This window comes from Diceros bicornis, chromosome 13 (genome assembly GCF_020826845.1).
Source record: "Diceros bicornis minor isolate mBicDic1 chromosome 13, mDicBic1.mat.cur, whole genome shotgun sequence".
In the NCBI taxonomy this organism is placed as follows: domain Eukaryota; kingdom Metazoa; phylum Chordata; class Mammalia; order Perissodactyla; family Rhinocerotidae; genus Diceros; species Diceros bicornis.
This window is the reverse complement of record NC_080752.1, coordinates 13,773,164-13,798,431: the sequence shown is the minus strand read 5'-3', so window position 1 is coordinate 13,798,431 and position 25,268 is coordinate 13,773,164. Positions and strand designations below refer to the sequence as shown.

Here is a 25,268-nt window from a genome sequence, read left to right as displayed (position 1 = left end):
CTGGATCATAGGGCATCTCTATTTTTAATTCTTTGAGGAATCTCCATACCGTTTTCCATAGAGGCTGCACCAATTTGCATTCCCACCAGCTGTGTATGAGGGTTCCTGTTTCTCCACATCCTCTCCAACATTTGTTGTTTTTTGTCTTGGTGATTATAGCCATTCTAACGGGCGTGAGGTGGTATCTTAGTGTTGTTTTGATTTGCGTTTCCCTGATGGTTAGTGATGTTGAGCATCTTTTCATGTGCCTATTGGCCATCTGTATATCTTCCTTGGAGAAGTGTGTGTTCATTTCCTCTGCCCATTTTTTGATCGGGTTGTTTGTTTTTTTGTTGTTCAATTGTGTGAGTTCTTTATATATTATGGAGATCAACCCCTTGTCAGATGTATGTTTTGCAAATATTCTCTCCCAGCTGGTTGGTTGTTTGTTCATCTTGATTCTGGTTTCATTTGTCTTGTAAAAGCTCTTTAATCTGATAAAGTCCCACTTGTTTATTTTTTCTTTAGTTTCCCTAGTCTGGGTAGGCATGTCATCCGAAAAGATTCCTTTAAAACCAATGTCAAATAGTGTGTTGCCTATATTTTCTTCTATGAGTTTTATAGTTTCAGGTCTCACCTTCAGGTCTTTGATCCATTTTGAGTTAATTTTTGTGAATGGCGATAGCACATGGTCCACTTTCATTCTTTTGCATGTGGCTGTCCAGTTTTCCCAACACCATTTATTGAAGAGACTTTCCTTTCTCCATTGCATGTTCTTAGCACCTTTGTCGAAAATTAGCTGTCCGTATATGTGTGGTTTTATTTCTGGGCTTTCAATTCTGTTCCATTGATCTGTGTGTCTGTTTTTGTACCAGTACCATGCTGTTTTGATTACTATTGCTTTGTAGTATGTTTTGAAGTCAGGAATTGTGATGCCTCCTGCTTTGTTCTTTTTCTTTAGGATTTCTTTAGCTATTCGGGGTCTTTTGTTGCCCCATATAAATTTTAGTATTCTTTTTTCTATTTCTGTGAAGAATGTCATTGGGATTCTGATTGGGATTGCATTGAATCTGTAGATTGCTTTAGGTAATATAGACATTTTAACTATGTTTATTCTTCCAATCCACGTGCATGGGATATCTTTCCATTTCTTTATGTCATCGTGGATTTCCCTCAATAATGTCTTGTAGTTCTCATTGTATAGGTCCTTCACCTCCTTGGTAAGATTTATTCCTAGGTATTTTATTCTTTTTGATGCAATTGTAAATGGTATTATCTTTTTGAGCTCTCTTTCTGTTAGTTCATTATTAGCATATAGAAATGCAACTGATTTTTGTAGATTGATTTTGTACCCTGCAACTTTGCTGTAGTTGTTGATTGTTTCTAACAGTTTTCCAACAGATTCTTTAGGGTTTTCTATATATACAATCATGTCATCTGAAAATAGTGAGAGTTTCACTTCTTCGTTACCTATTTGGATTCCTTTTATTCCTTTTTCTTGCCTAATTGCTCTGGCCAAAACCTCCAGTACTATGTTGAACAGGAGTGGTGAGAGTGGGCAGCCCTGCCTCGTTCCTGTTCTCAGAGGAATGGCTTTCAGTCTTTCCCCGTTGAGTATGATGTTAGCTGTGTGTTTGTCATATATGGCCTTTATTATGTTGAGGTACTTTCCTTCTATTCCCATTTTATTGAGAGTTTTTATCATAAATGGATGTTGTATCTTGTCAAATAATTTGCCCATTTTTTAATTGGGTGGTTTGACTTTTTATTGTTGACTTGTAAGAGTTCTTTACATGTTCTGAATACAAGCCCCTTATCAAATATTTGATTTGCACGTATTTTCTTGGAATTTATGTTGTTTTAATTTTTGTGTGTGTGTGTGTGTGAGGAAGATCAGCCCTGTGCTAACATCTGCCAATCCTCCTCTTTTTTTGCTGAGGAAAACGGGCCCTGGGCTAACATCTGTGCCTCATCTTCCTCCACTTTATGTGGGATGCCGCCACAGCGTCCCATATAAAGTGCGTGCCCGGGATCTGAACCAGTGAACCCTGGGCCGCCGCAGCGGAATGCCCGCACTTAACCGTTTGCGCCACCAGGCCGACCCCAATGTTGTTTTAATTTTGATGTCCAATTTACCTATTTTTTTCTTTTGTCACTTGTGCTTTTGATGTCATATCTAAAATCCAAAGTCATGAAGATTTACTCTTATGTTTTCTTTTGCGTTTAATAGTTTTAGCTGTTACATTTAGATCTTTGATCAATTTTGAGTTAATTTTGGTATATAGTATGAGATAGGGGTCCAACTTGATTTTTTATTCTTTTGCATGTAAATATCCAGTTGTCCCAGCACCATTTGTTGAAAAGATTCTTCTTTCCCCTTTGAATCGTCTTGGCACTCTTGTCAAAAATCAAATGACCATAAATGTAAGGGTTTGTTTCTGGACTCTTCAATTCCATAAGAGTTTTTTTTTAAACTTCTGTGAATGTCAGTGTCTTTCATTTCTGATGTGGTGATGGTAATACCCATCCATTACTCTTGTGAAGGGTAGAGATTTTGTTAGTAAAAGCCTTGCTGTTGTGCTTGTCTTTTCCCCTCCATCTGGAACCTCAACTTGTAGTCAAAAGGTAAGTATAGTTGGCTCTAATTAGAATTTGCCTTCTTTATGAGGTGTGTTGATGTTTTGTCTTTACTCTTTATTATTTTAAGTATTTCCTGGAGGTGGATGACATTCATTGCTTCATCTACTTTGACGGAGTTAATGAAACAAACTTTGCTTTAAGAAACTTTGCTGTTGTTTGAACTTTAAGTAATGATGTCACAACAGTAAATATTGTTATTTTGATTTCTGCTTATTTATTTTATCACAGGTGATCCTTTCAAGGATGATCCTTTTGGGAAAATTGGTCAGTATACTTTTGGGAAAATTGGTCAGTATATTGTTGAGGTCCATCTTAGTGTTAGTCTGATTCTGCTTAATTATAAGCTTATGTTGTATTTAGGAATGAGAGATCACAGTTGGGTAGTTATAGGAAATGGACTTGCTTTTTATTCAGTTTTGAAACTATCTAAGGCCCCACTAAGATGTTGTATGTGCCTGGTATTTTCAGAGAGAAAGTGGTAGATTCTTGTGAATTTGCTTAATAAACTGTTAGCTTTACTCTTTTAAAACTGACATTAGTGTTTATACTTAGGTGCCTTTTAATAATATTTAGGCTGATTTCTCCTTCTTAGCCAAGGATTAGATGAGTATAATGATCTACACTACTGCAGGGTTTAGAACTTCTGTTTTCCTAAGATTATAGCCTATTTGTATGAATGAGGGAAAAGGAAACATCTTAAAGAATTACTAAATGTCAGACTTCTTAAGATATTCTTTCTCTGGGATTTTTGCATTAGAAGGAAGCAAATCTTGTGTACCATTTAGTTATGCTTCCCAAACCTGTTCCAGACTATTGGCTGTTACCCTTGCACTCAGGGAGAGAAATACATTTAGAAGTTTTTGTTGTTGTTTCTTTAATTATGATAGCATAGAATAAGGATTTTAAAATGGGACCCCTGGACATTCTATGCTAATTTTAAAAAGTAAGTTTAGGGGCCAGCCCGGTGGCGCAAGCGGTTAAGCGTGTGTGCGCTCCGCTGCAGCGGCCCAGGGTTCGCTGGTTCGGATCCCGGCCGCGCACCGATGCACTGTTCGGCAAGCCATGCTGTGGCGGCATCCCATATAAAGTGGAGGAATATGGGGACGGATGTTAGCCCAGGGCCAGTCCTCCTTGGCTAAAAAAGAGGAGGATTGGCAGATGTTAGCACAGGGTTGATCTCCTCACAAACAAAAAACAAAAAACAACAACAAAAAAAGTAAGTTTATTAGATGAAAGACTGTATCTTTTATCAAAACCACAAAGGAACCTGTGATCCCCACCCAAAATTAGAATCACCAGCTTAGAGGAATTGTTTAAACCTAGCATACAGGTAACATTTGTGTAGTAAGTGTTGGAATTATTGATTTGCTTTGGGTTAATGATGACCAAGTAGGAAAGAACGTTCATTAAAGCTATTTAACTAGGTGCAAATGTCTGTACTTTTTTAATGATCATTAATCATAATAAAAGTACCTAACTTAGATTCTCCAGTTCAAAATGTCTTCTAATTAAGGCAATTATGCCTTCAGGTGACAGGAAATTTAGTGTAATAGTTTTTAGTCTCTTAAATTTATGCTATATTTTCTTAGATCCATTTGGAGGTGATCCTTTCAAAGGTTCAGATCCTTTTGCGTCTGACTGTTTCTTCAAGCAATCTTCTACTGATCCTTTTGCTACTTCAAGTACTGACCCTTTCTGTGCAACCAGCAATAGCAGTAATACATCCGTAAGTGGGAGAGTTAAAAACTGTCAAATGGATAACAAGTGTCCTAAGTGAGTTTCTTGAAATATACAGTGATGAAAGAATCCTCTTTTATATTACTTCTAATGAGCCATATAAAAATTTCAGTCTCATCTAGCCCATCTAGTTTTTGATTCAGATTGGTATTTCACAGCTTGATCATCCACTGGAATTGACTAGAATAGCTTATGTCATCCAAAAATCAAGTCCATCCTTCAAAGGACCAAATATCCCTTGGGGATATTTAAAATAAATGAGTAGAAGTCCATATACCAGTCTTAAGTAAAGCTTTTCAGAAATGTTTGGTATGCATTATTGAAACAATGAAAATCAGTTTAAAAGGAACAGCATTAATGTTTTAGAAAAATCATTTGTTATTTTATAAACACATGTGGAATGTTAATCTTGTAAAAAAGTACAAATGCCCACTAAATGTCAGACTCGCTTGAGAACATACATACTACAACAATCACTATTTAATAACAACATGCTATGATCCAGGTACTTCTGTGTGCTTTACATTCATTGTTTCTAATCTTCACATGAACCTTGCAGAGTAGGTGTTGGTATCCCTGTTTTAACTATTAATAAGGACGCTGGGACTTGGAGAAATTAACGTAACCAAGGTCATACAGCTAAGTGCTTTATCATCTGAAGGCTTTAAAAACAAAATCTTTATATTATGGATATTTAAACATACTCAGAGTGATATAATGAAATATTTTAACAAACCTCCATGTGTCCATCATGCAATTTCAATAATTATGAATGATTTCGGAGTTTTTTGTTCTTAATTTTTATTTAGAGGTTTATTTTTTTATTTTTTATTTTTTTTAAATTTTATTTATTTATTTATTTTTCCCCAAAGCCCCAGTAGATAGTTGTATCTAGTAGTTTCACATCCTTCTAGTTGCTGTATGTGGGACGCGGCCTCAGCATGGTCAGAGAAGCGGTGCGTCGGTGCACGCCCGGGATCCGAACCCGGGCCGCCAGCAGCGGAGCGCGTGCACTTAACCGCTAAGCCATGGGGCCGGCCCTAGAGGTTTATTTTTGAGGCAGGATGTTTCACGTCTTTAGGTAAACCAGACCCAGAAAGGAACAGTTGATTGACAGGCATTTGAAGCAAAAATTTTGTCTTTTTAATGCTCTTAGATTAAGAATACTTCCTTAAAAGAATAATCGATTCTTTTAAAGGTAGTAGATTTTAGTATTCTTGAATTGCTTCCTTACTTTACTCGGTAAAGAGCTACTTGGCCAACAACTGGTATTTTCCATTGATGTAAACTGAGCAAATGCCTCCGTAACTGAATATTTGTGGTTTCCACAGGCTACTGGATAGTCTGTTTTCCTATAACAGTTAGTTTGCAGTGTGGACCCATGTGCCAAATTCTTGTAAAATTGGCTGCAACCTGAATTCTTTTCCTCTCACCTTATTCTAGTCTCTCATTCTCCACTCTTAGCATTTCAAGAACAAGAAAGCCGAAGCAACTCTTCCTAATTTAAAAATAAACAAGTTTCTCCTGTTCTTCTCCCCTGGTGAAATTTTTCTGCCATTCTTTCTACTTACTTTTTCTCTTTTCTCCCCAGTTTTTGAAAGCAACATTGCCCTTGCCGACAGCTCTTAATTTCCCCATTAAAAAGACAACAAAACAAAAAACCGAATTGGCAATGTAATAATAGCTACGTTTAGCTAATGTGTTCTGTGTGACAGGCATGGTGCTAAGCTTTTTTCATGTGTTGCGTCATTTAATCTTCACAATAATTCTCTGATGCTCATGTTATTATCCTCATTTTTAAGGTAAAGTAAATGAGACTTAGATTAAGTGGTAGTAAGTTAATAAGGGGTAGAACTGAATTCAAACTCTGGTCTCTCTGACCAAAATCTTAAGGTCTTTACCACTATAGTCTATGATTTAAGCGTAATTCCTCCTGGCTACAAAGCCTCTGTTTTTTGTGATCTTCCTTCTTTTCAAACAGAGGCCTCTTCTGAGTATGCCTCCAGACATGAATCTCTCCCCAAAAGTCTTTCCTGTTCCCTCAAGGCTAGTCTCTGCTCTCAGAGGGACATAATTTTAAAAACCAAACCAAATCAAAACAAACAACTATCATTTCCTACCCTCCAAGCTAGTGTGTGGTAGCGTTGTGTGGGTGCTAAGTCATGCCGTGAAAGCAGGGAGTGGAGGGCTGATGTAGGAGAGAGAGAATGTCAGTGATAAATTAGGTGACCTTGTAGGAGGATTTTGGAACATAAATCTATAAAATCATACCATCTGAATTTTAGTTATGAAAATTATTTCTGTGCACTAAATTGCCTAATTATCAAACTAAAGAGTTTTGTGACCACTTGCTCCTTTGTTTATGGGCTGCACAGTTTGTCGTGTTTCCCTTGCTATGCCAATGGCCTTTTAGAGTGGTTGCACAGTTTGTGATGAAGGACTAGTAATTAAACCTGACGTGCATATAGGCATGCTTTTTCTCTTTCTCTCTGTGATGGCAAATAAAATCTGCAAGCTATTGTTAAAAACCAGGCCTGTTAGATTTTCCTTTTCTTAACATTAAGAGAAGAAGCGGTTATAGTTGGTGACTTAAGTTATCATGTCAGTGACTCTCTCACAGTAGTATTTTGACTGTTATATTAGGAACCATGGAAAGTTACTTTGCTATATAGACCAGCTTAATTTTTTTTCTTCAGTTGCTATTTATTCATTCAGCAGATACAATCGGTATAAGATAGAGTGCAAGTTTTACAATAATATCACTGGCATTAGTTAAAATAAATACTATCGTGTTCAGTTCTGAAAACTTCATTAGTATTAATTACTTCTTTTTGCTAGTAGTTTTAATGAGTCCTCTTCTATAAAGAGAGAATATACTATAAGCCCTGGTTAGCATTACTTTTCTTTTTTCAAATACATTTGTTTTACTTAGAAATTTATAAATTGAGCTCTGCAATATCCTTTGACATTCGGTTGTAATATCCATTTTATTGATGATTAGAAATAGAGCCTGTAAGGGGCCGGCCCCGTGGCTTAGTGGTTAAGTGCGCGCGCTCCACTACTGGCAGCCCGGGTTCGGATCCTGGGCGCGCACTGAGGCACCACTTCTCAGGCCATCCTGAGGCCGCGTCCCACGTACAGCAACTAGAAGGATGTGCAACTATGACATACAACTATCTACTGGGGCTTTGGGGCAAAAAAAGGAGGAGGATTGGCAATAGATGTTAGCTCAGAGCTGGTCTTCCTCAGCAAAAAGAAGAGGATTAGCGTGGATGTTAGCTCAGGGCTGATCTTCCTCACAAGATAAATAAATAAAAAGCTGGGAGTCAGAAAAATCACAAAAAAAAAAAAATAGAAATAGAGCCTGTAATACAGAGGACATTGATAGCCATGAGTCTGAGTAGGAGATAAATATTCTCAAACTCTTTTCACACCCCTTTCACCTGTCTTTTGGCTGGCCTCTTAAAAAGAGCCTTTTTTAAGAGAAAGAGAAAGTTCAGTTATCTTCCTAAATATACAATTTGTTTGACTAAGGTTAAAAAGTAAAGTCAGAAGACAATTCAGTAGCAAGAATCTTTGGCTTATGGTAAAGTCGTCACTCTTTTAGCCACTCACCTTTGCCACTTGATCCAGATTTTTACACGGCTTATTATTGCAAGTGGCAGGATCTTTTTAGCAGGAAGCACACTTGCACACTTGCGCTTGCTCTCTCACTCTCTCTCTCTCTCTCAAGCATGTGTGTTTCCTCCAAGGGGCAGAATGCTAGAAGTATTTTTAGATAACAATTAGAAAATGGAAATCTAGCATTTTCTGATTTAAGTACTAGGATATTTGAGTTAGAATAGTATGCATCCTAAATGCAGCATATCACCCTGGAATAGGAAAAGGACATTAATGGAAAAACTGATGAAATTCAAATAAAGTCTGTAGTTCATAGTTTTGTACCAGTGTTAATTCCTTAGTTTTAGTAGATGTACCATGATTATATGAGATATTAACATTAGAGGAAGCTGGGTGAAGGGTGGATGGGAACTCTCTGTATAAGCTTTACAACAGTTCTAAAAATATAAAATTATTTCAAAATAAAAATTTGAAATAGTGTGCATCTATACAAGTAGCAAAATTATGAAGAAAAGTAAAGAAATGATTACTACCAAAGTCAGGATGGTAATTACCTCTACAGAGGAGAGATGGGATTGTGATTGGGAAGGGGTGCGCAAAGACTTCTGAGGTGTTGGCAGTTTCCTAGGAGATGATTACATAGATGTTCATTTGATACTTATTTGTTAAACTGTACATATGTTTCATACTCTTTTCTGAATGGATGTTATATTTCACAATAAAAGAAGATTAGAAAATGATATGGGGCCAGCCCCGTGACTTAGCAGTTAAGTGCATGCGCTCCGCTGCTGGTGGCCCGGGTTCGGATCCCGGGCGCGCACCGACACACTGCTTGTCCAGCCATGCTGAGGCCGCGTCCCACGTACAGCAACTGGAAGGATGTGCAACTATGACATACAACTATCTACTGGGGCTTTGGGGGAAAAATAAATAAATAAATAAAATTATAAAAAAAAGAAAATGATACGTATGGTTTCGATTTAATAAGATTGCAAATCAGTAGTGGGAGACATTTGTTCCTAATGCCTTGTATTCCTTAATTTAGAGTTTGTAAAGAATATTTTCTTTAGTGTGGCACTGAGGGTTCAGCTATAAAATATTGCCTCTCTCGGTCATAGTTTTGTGTAATTTGTTTAGGTAGAAATGTTGAAGCACAATGATCCTTTTGCTCCTGGTGGAACAGTTGTTGTTGCAGCTAGCGATTCAGGTAAGGAAATAATTTATCGATTTCTTTGAACAGTAAACATTACCCTTTTTTTTACACTTATTTTGGTCTCCAAATATATTTGTCCTGTTTATTTACTTTTATTGCACAGTTATACCCAATTGTAATTACCAATAATAATGATGATAAGTGTTTGTGTATCACTTTCTACTTATCTTCTCATTTATTGTTCATGTTAAGTATTTTACTAGAATATGTCCCATAGCTGATATCAGTAAAACCAATAAAAGTTTTTTGCTTCATAAAAGGCAGTGTTGCTTGGCAGTTTCAAAGTCAGCATTGACTCTTATGGATCTTGGCCTAAATTAAAAAATTAGTGGTTTCCAATAGGTAATGATAATAACTTTACAAATAGTGCATAGGTTGTGTTAATAATACAAAGAAAAGCTAAATGTTATTCTAGCATCCAGTCTTCATGCTTTATTTATGATATCTAATTTTCCACATATTATTTTAATAACCTTTTAAGTAATATTCCCATTTTAAAGATCAGCAAACTGAGGACCAGAACATTAAGTAACTTGATCAAGATTATATGGTTTGCTGGATTTTAATCAGGTGAAGCCAAGATTCACACCTAAGTCTACCTAAGTCTAACAGAGTCTAAAAGTTTTTTCAACTAACTCGGCTTCTTTCTCACTATTCATTTAAAAATTAAACAGACCAGCTATTGTGTAGGAGAGCAGGGAATTAGAGGGAAGTGGACTCAAAACATGTAAATATCATGCTGGAAATTGGTTGCCTTATTTTTCCACATGAAATTAGGGTGAGTTATGCAGTACACAAATTTGCTGATGGTGGCAAATTGAGGATTATGAGCATAGAGAAAGATTAGTAGAAATGCCTTCACAGTTTGGATTTCTTGTATTGTACAAATTGTAACAAGATGAGATTTAGCAGTGTGTGTTACTTGTTTTCAGGTTGAAAATTAACTTCCCACGTGAGTAGCAAGAAGAAGGAATGTAAAAAGCAGATATATAGAAAACAAGATTTAATGTAGTACTGGGTATTAGTTTAAACCAAAATTTAGAATGATAGCAAATAAGATTTCTAAAAGGCTTATTGTAGTAACAGTGGTTAAATTATATCTTTTTAAAATATATGTGCTTTTTTAGACTCTCATTATTGAACTGATAAAGTTCAATATATTGCTGGGATATTATGTGATTAGAAGGGGTAACCTAAGAGAATAAAATGAAAAGTTAATACATTTATAATTAACTTTTGATTGCCCACACTAAGGTATGGTAAGTGCTATGAGAGTTCATAAAGCTGCAGAAATTTAAAGGAAAGGGAGATCACCTCTATTTGGGGTAAATCATAAATGATTTTAAAGCAGAAGGTCGCTTTTGTGGTATGCCTTGAAAGAATGGGCTGGGGGGCTGGCCGGTGGCGTAGTGGTTAAGTCTGTGTGCTCCGCTTCAGTGGCCTGGAGTTCGCAGATTTGGATCCCTGGCGTGGACTGACCCACCACTTGTCAAGCCATGCTGTGGTGGCGTTCCATATAAGGTAGAGGAAGATGAGCATGGATGTTAGCCCAGGGCCAACCTTTCTCAGCAAAAAGAGGATGATTGGCAACAGATGTTATCTCAGGGCTAATCTTCCTCACACAAAAAAAGAAAGAATGGGCTAGAGTTTTTAATAAGTAGATATGGAACCAGAGTATGTAAAGCAGAGAGAGTGACATGAGCAAGGAGTGGAGGCAGGAGACATGTTCAAGGAAAATAGACATTTTGATAAAGCTTATTTATAGATAGAGGAATAGTCAGGTTAGGGCTGAAGTGGTCGATTGCAGCCTTACTGTAGAGGTTTCTATTGCCTCTGTTGGTCTTCTCTTTCAATTCCAGCTCCCAGCTCATTTCCTGTAAAGTGGTAGGATAAATGACTATAATAGCCTGGGAGGGGGCTAAGATTTATTGTTGTTAATCGTAACAATAATAGATACCATTTATTGAGCACTTGTGTGGTTCCAGCGCTCCATGTGCTAACCATTTTCTCATATGTACTTGGTCTCATTTAATTCTCACAGCAACTACATGAGATAATTGATATTATGTTTATTGTACAGACAAGGAAATCAAGACATGGGGAGATGAAGCTGTTTCACAAAGTTAAAGAAGTAGTAATAGGAGGACCTACATTCAGATGAGGTCTCTGATTTTCTGCTAACCTCTTTGGTCATTCCTTTTGTCTCCTTTGCTGATTCTTCTGCTTTCCCCCAACTTCTTTGTGTTGTGTTGCTTTAGGTCGTAGACTCTGGACCTCTTTTTTTCTCTATCTGTACTGCCTTGGGGATCTCATTTGGTTTCGTGGCTTTCCATACCATCTATATGCTGATTTATATCTCTAACCACATCTTTTTTCCTCAAAGTGATAGACTCAGCTTTATTTGTTTTGGAGGAAATGTTACCAGATACTCAAATCTGAATAACCATTGTTTATCTGTCACTTTTTTCAAGTAAAAATGACATTCCATGAAAAAAGCAGCTAGTTAGCTTCTTTCTCAGACTATCAGGCAAGTGCTTTTCCTCCAGATAACCATCATCCTTTGGTACTCAGCAGAAGTGCTTTATGCATATTTCCCATTTTGTCACTCAGAATTTTAAAAATTGTGTGTACCAAAGGGTCACAATTTATTAAAACTAATAATTTTTATTGATTCATCAAGGACAGACATTCTTAGGTGCAGTTGGCCTTTTTCTTCCCCCTGCGAGTTTGTGATGGGGAAGAATACAATGGCTACCAGCCAGTAAAGTTGGGTGCCACCACCTTGATTCCCACTAAGCCATCAGCAGTTTTACCCACCATTGGTTTTGTGACATTTTTGCAAATATCAACACCATGAGAAAGATAAATAACATCTTCATATTCTGAAAATAGTTTTGACCTTACAGACCTCCCTAAAAGGGTGTTGGGGACTCGGGGGTCTATGGACCGCACTTTGAGAACTGCTAATCTAATATGTTCTAAAAGATTTTCCTGTTGCCCTATATTCTGCTGGTCTCTGTTCCCTCAGGACGGCTTGCTCCCAGGAGGTATCTGGGACAGATGTCTCCTTTTATTCAAAACGAGAGCAAGAGAATAATCTCAATGTCTTGGAGAAAAAGCTAAAGAGTAGAGGTTATCTTTTTAGTTCTGTATTTAGCCTGGTGCTTCTGCTCTTCTCACTTCCTGGGGTGGCATTGTCCAGTTCTGTGCCTTCAGCTACAGCCTATTTTGTGATGACTCCTCGATTTAGTCCTCTAGTCCTGAACTCTCTTCTGAGCCTCCAGTACCTTCAAGTTACCTGCTGGATATTTCCTTTTAGGTGTCATGCTCAACAATGCTTAAAATTGAAATAGTCATCTTTTCTAATTAGTCTCTCCTTCAAAATATAGTATGAACAAAAATAAAAAGCAAATCTTTACCTCCTCCTACGTTCTTTCTGTATTAATGACACTATTACTGACCCTCAGCCAATCATCCTAGACTTCTTCTCTATCATTCCTCACCTCCAATAAATTGCCAACTCCTGATTTTTTACCCCCAAATGGACTGTGATTGTCTGTTCCTCCTTATGCTCAGCTTTGTTTGGGTCCTCATCATGGTTTACGTGGACTAGGATACTAAATTGCCTCCAGTCTCTTTACTTGCCAGTCCTTACATGACTGCCAGAGTTGTCTGTCTTAACATTTGATCATGTTACTAACCACAAGTCTAGGTCACTAGCCTTGTGCTCCAGATATGTGTTTATGTGTGTATAATTTTTATTGTCATTTATATTATATATTACCTATATTAGTATATTATTATATATTATTTATTATATTATCTGTATTATATTTGTATAATATGTATTTATATTTGATGGTCTTTTACTTAATGTGTCATAGGTATATGTCTGAAAGTAAAGTTGTCCACCCTATGAAATATAAAACAATACTAAACATCTCTGTTAATAGTATTACCATCGACTCAGTTGCCCAAGTAGAGACCTGGGAGGCTTGGTTGCATCCCTGTTTTTCTACTCCAGAGCTTCTGGGACGTGGCAGAGGCTTACCAGTTGACTGCTGAAGAAATGAATTAATGATTTGTCTCAAATCTGCTGCACTGTCATAAGATTTTGAATTGAATGCAAACATAAACAGTCTACAGAGGGGTTGTCATGATTAGAACATGGGTGCTTGAGTCCAGCTACCTGCACTTATTCAGATAAAATTGCTAGTTGCTTAGGTTTTTTTAGTCTCAGTTTCTTAAACTATAAAATGAGGTTCATAATTATACCTCATGATTTGTTGGGTAGGTTAAATGAGATAATGCATGTTCAAGTGTTTATTGTGGTTCCTATCGTAGTATATGGTAGCTGCTGTTATTATTACTACTACTACTACTACTACTTTTTGGTTTAATGGTTTCCAAACACAAACTAATGTTACTTGTAATATACTCTGTTAGTTCCAAGTTAAATAGGGACAATGGAGAGAGAGAGATTTTTATTTTTATTTTGACTTGTAAAAATTCTTTTGCCACTTCAGTATAAAGGGAGATTAGTTCTGGTGCTAGAAAATTTTTTGCATGGAATATTTTACTAACTCCTGACTGAGAAAATGCAGAGTCCTTCCAACTCTTAACTAAAGCTTTATAATATCCTGAGGATGTAGAAGGGAGCTCATGGCCTCCCCAGAGCGTCTTTGACTCTAGCAGTAGTAAAATGCCAAGTAGGTCTTCGTTTTTGTAGACAATGACTCAGGCTAAGCACACAGATGTTCGCATATTTTACTATTCTTAGGCTCTGCTTTCTTTCATGTTTCTTCTCTAATTTTCTCCATTTCCACAAACCACAGGCCGTAACTGTCTCTTCAAGGCCACTTAACTTTTTGAATGAAAAAAATGTGTGTACGTGAGCAGGTGTGGATTTGTGTACAGTCTTGCATCGCTTAATGATGGGGATATATTCTGAGAAATGCATCGTTAGGCTATTTCATTGTTGTGTGAACATCATACAGTGTATTTACACAAACCTAGATGGTATAGCCTACTACACACCTAGGCTGTGTGGCACTAATCTTGTGACACCACCATCGTCCTATATGTAGTCCGTGGTTTACCAAAACGTCACTATGTAGTGCATGAATATATTTGTGTATAGTGTGCATATGTCTCCCTCTTCTCCCACCTCTTTTCTGTCCACAAATAAAAGAAAGTGAAACATTTTTTGTAAAGTCTTCTTTGCTTCCTCCTCATAAACCTAGGTATTGCTTCTCTTCTGCTCTCTTTGAACCTTAACACTTACTGTGTGGCAGTTGTATACATGTATATCACTCAATTAAATCATGAGTTCCTTGAAGGTAGGTGTTGTGTCTTATTCCACTCTAAATCCGCAGTACCTAGCCTTGAACATAATAGATGCTTAGTAAATGTGAGTGGATGAATGGGTCAGTGAGTGAGTGAATGAGTGACTGAATGAATGAATTGGAGACCAGCTTGAGAAAATGGATCCTTTATTAATGACCAACATCTACACCTCAGATTATTCATGAGTATCTCTTGAAAGTTTTCTCTGAACTTGAGCTTGATTATCTGTGGGTCATGAATGGGTCATTTGGGGAAAAAAAGTTTTCTTCCTCTTCTCAGGATTCTCGGGTAGACAGCTGTTTTATGGAGATTATTTATGAGCCTTGAAACTGGTTTCCCTTATTCCTTGTTGGTCAGCTGGTTGTGCTAAGATATGTTATGTTATCTTTTTGGAAGATCCTTAATAAATAGACAGTTTCTGTCCCTTTTTTCTTTGAACATTTTCGATAAGTATGAGCATCTCCTATTTGCCAGACCTTGTTCTAGGCCTTAAGGATACAGTAGTGAACAAAACAAAGTTCTTGTCTTTATAGAGCTTGTATGGGAAAGATAGGCAATAAAGAAATATATAATATGTCGAGTACTGATGCATGCTGTGAATTAAATCAGGGTAATGGGATAAAAAGTGATATGCCTAAAATGTAGCTTTACCATTCACACCTCACAAAAAAAGCGTATCAGCATAGTATGATCGTCAAATATGTAAGGGAAAAAAATACCAGGAAAAAAAGCTGTTAAAGAAGTATGCTAAAATATTAGTGAGGGTTATATCTGATAATGAGCTTATAGATGATATTTTTCTTATTATGCTTTTATGTATTTTTCCAAAATGTTCATTACCTTTATTCTTGGGGGAGAAGAGGGTGTTAGTGAGGTCATGTTTGCATTTAAAGCCTCATTCTGCTGGCCCATAGCTCCTGTGTGCATCAAGAGGAAGAAAGCCACCTTCTGAGTTCTTCTCCAAGTGTTTCTGGGACTCCTCAGCAGGTGTCTTGTATGCAATCTGAACAAGTTCACATTCAGTGAGTCCTTCCAGTGTCTGTATAGGCCTCTGTTTCATATCAACCATGATCAGTATGTGAGAAAGTTCTTGCCAAAATCGTAATTCTCTAATTTGGGGCAAAAGTGCTTTGTCATTCATCCAGGATATGTGCCCCAGTGTTTGGACCAATGCTGAATAGGTCATTTATTCTAGTGAAGAAAGTGTAGAAAAACTCCAGTAGGCTACATGTAGCATATTCTTGATACACAAATGTCATATTTTTTATTAATTTCTTTTACAATATATACTTCACAATATTTCAGTCAAACCTGACCTAACTCAGTACTATTGCCACATGTGTTATGCCTTCTTGTAAAAGCTGTGGGACAACGGTGGAGAAAAAGCATGAAGCAGATTTTTCAGTCCAGTGAAATGAGCCCAACTGCTTTTCCCTTGTCACCCTCTACCAATCAGGAGAGCGTCTGCACCCTGCTGAGGCTGTACCTCAGCTGCTATGGCATCAGGAATTACAGGAAGGGGAGGAGAAAGAAGGGAAAGCTTGACACAGCACCCGTGGCTAGGCTGCGCCCCAGGCTGTGAGACTCAGCAGATAATGTAGTGATAAAACATCTTTTATAGCTAAAGCTGTAGGATTTCTTATAACTCTGGACTTGCAACCTTGCCCTCAGGTTCAGAGTGGTTGGTGTATCCCTAATGGACTGATTTTTTTCTGTGTTTCTACTCACCCCCTTTTACTTACTTCCTCCACCCTGTGATTGTCTTGGTGACAATGCAAACAAAAATAATATATATATATCTTCCTTCCCCTTCTTCTGTTTATGTCCCTGGTGTACTCATTTTTAGAGGTAAAGGCACACTTTACACATTTAAATGGCTGGGTGGGCACACTTTTGTTCTGAAACTGATTTGATGTAAAGACCAAGAGTTGAGGAAGAACAAGGAGAATTTCTTTTCTTTTCTTTTCTTCTTTTCTTTTCTTTTTCTTTCCTTTCCTTCCCTTCCCTTCCCTTCCCTTCCCTTCCCTTTTCCTTCCCTTCCCTTTTCCTTCCCTTCCCTTTTCCTTCCCTTCCCTTCCTTTTTCCTTCCCTTCCCTTCTCCTTCCCTTCCCTTCTCCTTCCCTTCCCTTCTCCTTCCCTTCCCTTCCTTTTGCAGTAACATTGGTTTATAACATTATATAAATTTTGAGTGTACATCATATTTTGATTTCTGTGTAGATTACATCATGTTCACCACACAAAGACTAATTACAATCCATCACCATACACGTGTGCCTAATCACCCCTTTCACCCTCCTCCTTCCTCCCTTCCCCTCTGGTAACCGCCAATCCAATCTCTGTCTCTGTGTTTGTTTTTGTTTTTATCTTCTGTTTATGAGTGAGATCACATGGTATTTGACTTTCTCCCTCTGACTTATTTTGCTTAGCATAATGTCCTCAAGGTCCATCCATGTTGTCACAAATGGCATGATTTCATCATTTTTTATGGGTGAGTAGTATTCCATTGTCTATATATACCACATCTTCTTTATCAGTTCGTCCCTTCATGGGCACCTAGTTTGCTTCCTAGTCGTGGCTATTGTCAATAATGCTGCAGTGAACATAGAGGTGCATATATTTTTACGCATTCGTGTTTTCATGTTCTTTGGATAAATACCCAGCAGTGGAATAGCTGGATCCTATGGTAGTTTTATTCATAATTTTTTGAGGAATCTCCATACTGTTTTTCATAGTGGCTGCACCAGTTTGCACTCCCACCAGCAGTGTATGGGAGTTCCCTCTTCTCCGCATCCTCTCCAACACATGTTATTTCCTGTCTTGTTAATTATAGCCATTCTGACAGGCATGAGGTGATATCTCATTGTAGTTTTGGTTTGCATTTCCCTGATAATCACTATGTTGAACTTCTTTTTATGTGTCTGTTGGCTATCTGTGTATCTTCTTTGGAGAAATGTCTGTTCAAATCTTTTGCCCATTTTTTAATTGGGTTGTTAGTTTTTTTGTTGTTGAGAGGTATGAGTTATTTATATATTTTGGACATTAACCCCTTATCAAATACATGGTTTGCAAATATCTTCTGCCAATTGTTAGGTTGTCTTTTCATTTTGTTGATGGTTTCCTTTGCTGTGCAGAAACTTTTTAGTTTGATGTACTCCCAGTTGTTTATTTTTTCTATTATTTCCCTTACCCGGTCAGACGTGGTACTTGAAAATATGCTGCTAACACTGATGTCCAAGAGTGTACTGCCTGTGTTTTCTTCCAGAAGTTTCATGGTTTCAGGTCTTACATTCAAGTCTTTAATCCATTTTGAGTTAACTTTTGTGTATGGTGTAAGATAATGGTCTACTTTCATTCTTTTGCATGTGGCTGCCCAGCTAGGAGAATTTTTCTGTGCCTCTTTGCTTGCTGTCTTACCCTCTCTTTTGCAGTTCTCTTTCCCCTCCTTCCTTTGTTTCTTTCTATTTTCCTGTATCAAGCAGCAATTCCTATAAACATTCTTTGACTTTATTGGTAGCCCTTATGCCTGAACAGGTGAAGCCTGTCTCAAAGTAGAGCAGTTTGTTCCAGCTGAAAATGTTAGTCCATTTGGTAAGTACACTATGATGGAACAGATAGCTTCTCATGCCTGTGGAACAGTGGTTAGATAATTGCTTTCACAATTACTGTTCCTTCTGCCTGAAATAGCTTTCTCTCCCTCGCCACCATCTATTTGGCAAACTCTGTTCCTTATTTAAAAGACCTGGCTCAAATGTCAGGGCTTCTTTGACACTTCCTGTTCTCCCAGATGGATAGTGACTCCTTATACAGGTTTTCATACCTCTCTAATAGCTCATTTAAGGTTGTTTTATTATTATTTGTTTCCGTGTCTCTCACTAGACTGTGAGATTTTCAGGGATAAGAACTATATCTTCTTATTTTTTTGGATTTACTGTATGGTCAACAAATCTTTTTTGACCTTTCATTCTTCATTAAATAAGGCTCAGTCCCTGTTTTAAAGGACCTCACAATCCAGTAGGGGTGATGTATCAGTCACAGATAACCATAGTACAAACGAGAATGCTGTCAGTGCCACAGAGAAGGAAGACATCACTTCTTGCTGTGGGAATTAGAGACACCTAGGTTATTCCAGGCTTTGTGGATGAGGTAGCATTTAAAATGGGCCTAGAAGGATGAGTGTGAAATGTGAAATTAATGGTGTCTAGCTTTTTTTACTTCTTGATGTCTTTGTGAGAAATAGTTTAAGCACATGGGAGCTATATTATTTGACATGCATTCCCAAGCCTTAAACACTTTACCTCGAGTTAGTTTACCTGCTCTTGATCTTAAATCATTCATCAGTTGATTTATATAAAGGAATATATCTTTAGGGGATATCAATGTGCTTACTGTCTTTGTGGATGTAAGTCATAAATTCAGGAACTAATATTTGGGATTAGATATTTTTCATCTGTCTGACTGTTACCAACTGAAAGAGGACATGGGGGCTGGCCCCGTGGCATAGCGGTTAAGTGCACGTGCTCCACTGCTGGTGGCCCGGGTTCGGATCCCGGACGTGCACTGATGCACCGCTTGTCAGGTCATGCTGTGGCGGCGTCCCACATAAAGTGGAGGAAGATGGGCACAGATGTTAGCTTAGGGCCAGTCTTCCTCAGCAAAAAAAAAAAAGAAAAAAGAAAAAAAAAGAGGAGGATTGGCATGGATGTTAGCTCAGGGCCGATCTTCCTCGCAAAAAACAAAAAAAAGGAAAAAAAAAAAGAAGACATGAAGTTTGATGTCTTTCTGTCCTGTTGCATTGATTTTCTTTATTCATTTTAGCCACAGACCCCTTTGCTTCTGTTTTTGGAAGTGAAACATTTGAAGATGGATTTGCTGACTTCAGCATATTGTCAAAGGTAATCTGCAGTGACTATTGGGAAGGTAAAATGTACTCTTTCCACCAAAGCAGCAGTCCTTCCTTTAAGTTATATAACCCTCTCACAGACAGTGCAACGTGATTTCAATGAGTCACAGCAAATGTTGATTCTAGATAGAAATGAAAGATAAGATGTAATTAAAGTAGACATATTTCTATACTAAAGACAATGGTGAATGGTACAGTTAATTATAATTTTCTACTGACAGGTTTGCTCAACAACTTCATTTTAAGAGTCTTCTGTGTTTTTAAACATGTTTCTTCCAACTGAACTACATTTTTCCCCTGTTATATGGCCTGGGTCAATAGCTGGTAAAATCTGGGCATTCATTCCATCTCCTCTGCGTTGGTTACTTGATTTTATGTTCTGAGGCTGTTAGGGTTAATATTAAGATAATTAATACACATAGTCCAGCACTATATGTCCCCTAACTCTTTTCCAGTTGTAGCTCTAGGATTGATTCAGGCCAAAAGAGTAAAATTAGAATATATGTCAAATTGTCTATATCACTAGTTCTCAACTGGGTGAATTACCACCCAACCCCCAACCCCTGGAAACATTTGGCAATGTCTAGAGACATTTTTGGTTGTCACAACTGGGAAGAAGGGGTATTCATATCTAGTGGATAGAGACCAGGGATGCCGTTAAACATCCTAAAACGCACTGTTCAGCCCCCCACAACATAGAATTATGTCCACCCCAAAATGTCAGTAGCAATACAGTGCTATTGTAGAGAAACACTGGCCTAAGTAAAATTGTAATGTCTGATTCATTATAGAAAAGTGATTCATATTAGAAAGGCAGGGTCTTCAGACCTACATTAAGACTTATCATTCCATGGGATCAGTGTGCTTTAAAAAATTGACTTTTTTTTTTTAATTTTATTTATTTATTTGTCCCCCAAAGCCCCAGTAGGTAGTTGTATGTCATAGTTGCACATCCCTCTAGTTGCTGTATGTGGGACGCGGCCTCAGCATGGCCGGAGAAGCGGTGCGTTGGTGCGCGCCCGGGATCCGCACCCGGGCCGCCAGCAGCGGAGCGCGTGCACTTAACCGCTAAGCCACGGGGCCGGCCCTAAAAAATTGACTTTTAAGGTGTCTCTCATGTTTTTCAAGATGCCATTTTCTTTGGTATTAGTATTAAATTTCCTATATTTAAGTGTATTGGGAAGTGTGGAATCAATATTTTTTTCTTTGATTATCATTTGGAATAGATATTCATTTGAGGAAAACCATACAGTCCCTTTACAATGGCCCTCAGGTGGTTTTATATTGCCTGAAGCTTAACAAACCTTTAATCCAGAGTTCGCTTGTTTTGGTATGATCTGTTGCCCTTAGTAAGTAGTGATGTTATAATCACTACTCATATAGAACAATTTTTTAAAAAAAATTTTCCCTTTTGGCCCTGAATACAAAATGGCCCTCAAATGTCAGTACTCTCAGAATTGAAATAAGGCTGCATAATATTGAAAATCATTCTTCCAAAGGCTACATATACAGTTTGGTTGGTATAATATAACCACATATAAACATTTCTTTTCAAACAAAGGTCAACAATGAAGATCCTTTTAGTTCAGCCACATCGAGCTCTGTCAGCAGCATGGTTGTTACACAAAATGTGCTTGAGGAGACACTGGTCAAAAGTGAAGATGTACCCCCAGCACTGCCACCGAAGATCGGAACTCCAACAAGACCCTGCCCACTACCACCTGGTATGAGAGTTGGTACCTTTCCTGCGTCAACTAGATGCTTTTTGCTTTCTGAAAAGTATTGTGTGGGCCTTATTTATAGACTTATATAAAGGGTCTTAAACAAAACACGTTAAAGAACATGGCAGAAGCCTGCTGCTATCGTCTGTTCTGACCTCAATACAGAATTATGGACATGTGCCTAAGAGACCAGCATGTGTAACTGTCTTGAGTTACTTTTCTGGCAAGAGCTAATTTCTTTTTAAATTATTTTAGGGAGGCAGTAAATGGGAAGAGGAAAGTATCCATGAAATCTCTTGCTTTTTTGGAAGCTCATTGGTTGCCATTTGAATACAGTTTCCTGCACTTTGATGTTTTAATTAATTTCTATAAGACAAGAGTAATTCAGAGTCCCCTTCTTTTCCTGCCAAATGTAAAGTCTTCCTTAAATCCTTTAATGTGAGACTATATAGCCTTTTTGGTATCCAAAATTCAGCAGTATAGTGATTTAAAAGAAAGTATTGTTTTTCTTGAAGGAAAATATTATTTACCTCACTTAATAAGAGACTCCTTTATTTTATAAAAGTGACTTTTGGTCCAGAAACAAATGCTTTTTTTTTTTTTTTTTTTTTTTTAAGGCAAGATTGGCCCTTTGCTAACATCTGTTGCCAATCTTCCTTTTTTTTTCTCTCGCCGAAGCCCCAGTACATACTTGTATATCATAGTTGTATAGATGTAGCTCTTCTATACAGGATGGCGCCTCAGCATGGCTTGATGGGTGGTGAGTGGGTCCATGCCCAGGATCCGAACCAGGGGAACCCCGGGCCGCCGAAGCGGAATGCGTGAACTTAACCTCTGTGCCACCAAGCCAGCCCCCAGAAACAAATTCTTAATATTTTTATTTTTCTGTTTTTTGTTTCATTTTGTTTTTAGCACTATGCAAAGGAAAGGTTTTTTTGTTTTGTTTTTAATGAAGATAATAAAGTTCATGAGAAGTAGCTAAAAAGGCAATCCCCTGAGTGGTTGCATTGCTGGTAGGCTGTTATGTGAGGAGACACATCTGGTACATTGTTGTCTTAATCATATATCATATCATTCCTTGATAAATTTTCAGCCACAGTAGTTATAGATTATTATTCTTGCCTTTTCATAGTATCTCCCTATGGTATTTATTGGGCAGATTATTTTTTTCTTCTTTGACTTAAAGAATTGCGTGTATAATTTTTAATACTCAATTATCTGTTGAAAAATCAGGTAAACAAGTAAAATGATTTCTATCTTTTCAGGAAAAGTAACCTACATATATATCGCTAGAGGGTAAAGTTGTCAGAATATATTAAAAAACAAATGAGTCAATTTGCTCATTTAAGTTTTACACCTATGATGCCAATAGGTTATTTTTTTAAGTCCTAAGTAAAATAATATACTAGTGCTTTAACTAAATCTAAGAATCTTCAGCAAAGCAAGTATATATCACTGTAGAAATTCTAGGTCAAGGAAAGAAGGATGGTTTGTTGGAGACAGCACTGGACTGGGAGCTTAAAGATCTGAGTTCTAATTCTGGATATCTTCTGACCTGCTCTGTGATCTTAAGTGTGCAATTTCAACAGCTGTCTGAGCTGTTAGATGGTGGCGGTAATTCTCAGTTTGCCTACCTTCACAGGGTTTTTGGAAGGATCCATTGAAATATGAGAAATGAACATCTTTTGTAAGCTGCTACAGTGATGGAAAGAATCTGTTGTTATGATTGCTATTACCAGCTTATCCCATTTTAGGAAAAATATATATTTGAAGACATTTTAACATTCTTTTGTTTTGTCTTATTTCTTGGTGAGGAAGATTAGCCCTGAGCTAACATCCGTTGCCAATCCTCTTCCTCTTTTGCTGAGGAAGATTGGCCCTGAGCTAACATCTGTGCCCATATTCCTCCATTTTATATGTGGTATGCCTGCCACAGCTTGATGAGCGTTGCGTAGGTCCGTGCCCAGGGTCCGAACCTGCAAACCCTGGGCCACAGAAGCGGAGCTCGTGAATTGAACCACTGTGCCACCAGGCTGGCCCACATTTTAACATTCTTATCTTTTCTTCAAGAAGTACTAAGTTTAAGACTTTAAAATTAGACAACTTGTTTGAAAGTAGTGATGAGTTAATGAGCAACACTATGCTGTTGTTTGGTCAAAGATTAGTTCGTCAGCAACCACAAAGGTTTTAGGCTCTGCGCTTCAAAACATTCTCTTTATTCTTAAGTTTGAAATACTGTAGGTGGCAAAAAGTGGGTGGGGTTTGTCAAGATAATCTTTAATTTTATGCTCCTAGGTGTTGTATATAGATCCAGAAAAAAATCTGAATAATATTGGCATTTTGAAAGGTCATTTGCCCTTACTGCTACTAGTGGATAACTATCAGGCAGAAGTCCTAACAGCAGAGGCCATTTCTGTCTTTATTCTTTGTCATTCTCCTCCTGTTTTATCCTTTTCTCTCTTCTTGGGAACATGCTGCTTTGGAGAAGAAAAGGTTTACTCTTTGGGCAAAAATATGATTTCTGGCCCATCTCCTCCCCCTTTGCTATTTTTTCTTTTAGCTACATAGAGCTGGAATGTATTTGAGAGATTGTGAAAAATTTGAGGACAGACTGCTATGGCCATTTAAGACCATATTAAGAATGTGTTTTAGGCACTCACCCATCCTTCACCCCCAGTTCTTTAATGCTCCCTGTGTTCATATTTGTGTGTTTGTGTTTGCCATATTTGCTGGTTGAGTTAATTGTCATGATTTTGATCCAGGGAAAAGACCCATCAACAAATTGGATTCTTCTGATCCCTTTAAACTGAATGATCCATTTCAGCCTTTCCCAGGCAATGACAGCCCCAAAGAAAAAGATCCTGATGTGTTTTGTGATCCATTCACTTCTACTACTACCACTACCAATAAAGAGGCTGACCCAAGCAATTTTGCTGACTTCAGTGCTGTAAGTACTATGAATGGGCTGTTTGGGGGAAAATCTTTCCATTGACAGCTTGAAGAGTTTTCAAAGATTACTTTGGAATCTGCCAAATTTGCATCATTTAAACTAAATTTATCAACATACTAAAAATGATCTTTCTTCTTCTCCCAACCAGAACTTCTGTTTGATTCTGTTTTGATGGTTGTAAAATTATTCAATTGCACAAATGATTTTAGTAATCTCAGTTCTCGTGGTATATACCAGTTGTTTTGCAAACTCTTCTCTTGGTCTTGGTAAACAATATAAATAAAATCCTGACAGTTGTTATTTTGCAAATTGTTATGGATGATGGGCCATTAGAGAGTCATTTGCTATCTGCCCACTGGATGAATAATGCCAATAATGAGCTTGTGTATTTGTAACTGTGTATGTGTGTTTGTGTATAAAGCTTTGATGATTTCTGGACATCAGTCAGCAACTAGTATATGAGAGGACAGGGCCAGGGATTCTTTGAATAGAAAGTGAAAGTCTGGTTTTATATGGTAGCGTTTTTAAAATGTAAATGTCAGTTTTATGAAATAAATACGAATGTCAGGAGCTAAACAATCTTTAATTATTTGGAGTGCCCTAATTCACTAGCCTTCCATATTTACTCTGCATTCTCCCATAATGACTAAAATAGACCAGTAAAAACAATGGAAGGGGGCTGGCCCCGGGGCTTAGCGGTTAAGTGCGCGCGCTCCGCTACTGGCGGCCCGGGTTTGGAACCCCGGGCGCGCACTGTCACACCGCTTCTCCGGCCATGCTGAGGCCGCGTCCCACATACAGCAACTAGAAGGATGTGCAACTATGACATACAACTACCTACTGGGGCTTTGGGGGAAAAAAAAGAAAAGGAGGAGGATTGGCAATAGATGTTAGCTCAGGGCCGGTCTTCCTCAGCAAAAAGAGGAGGATTAGCATGGATGTTAGCTCAGCGCTGATCTTCCTCACAAAAACAAACAAACAAACAATGGAAGGATACTGTGATAACAGCATAGGCAGGGCCTGGCATATAAGATCACAGAAATGGGGCAACAAACTCCGGAGGGACATAAAGCAATGACATATATTCCACCATTATTCAGGTAAAAACAGGCCTTTTTTTTTTAATAAAATTCTTAGAGTAACAAAGTTTCATTTGCCCAA

At 37.8% G+C, this 25,268-nt stretch overlaps 1 protein-coding gene across 6 annotated transcripts in view; it reads left to right on the top strand.

Moving 5' to 3' along the window:
* Window positions 1-25,268, top strand: part of EPS15 (epidermal growth factor receptor pathway substrate 15) — a 136,660-nt gene that overhangs the window by 107,236 nt on the left and 4,156 nt on the right. For 4 of the 6 annotated variants that reach the window (XM_058552390.1, XM_058552387.1, XM_058552388.1 and 1 more), the window contains 6 exons: window positions 2,848-2,907; window positions 4,209-4,345; window positions 9,115-9,184; window positions 19,352-19,428; window positions 20,998-21,160; window positions 23,920-24,104. In XM_058552390.1, the coding sequence (XP_058408373.1) occupies window positions 2,848-2,907; window positions 4,209-4,345; window positions 9,115-9,184; window positions 19,352-19,428; window positions 20,998-21,160; window positions 23,920-24,104 (692 nt within the window). The remainder of the gene's footprint in view (window positions 1-2,847; window positions 2,908-4,208; window positions 4,346-9,114; window positions 9,185-19,351; window positions 19,429-20,997; window positions 21,161-23,919; window positions 24,105-25,268) is intronic. The other 2 variants (XM_058552389.1, XM_058552386.1) reach the window with 1 other exon arrangement.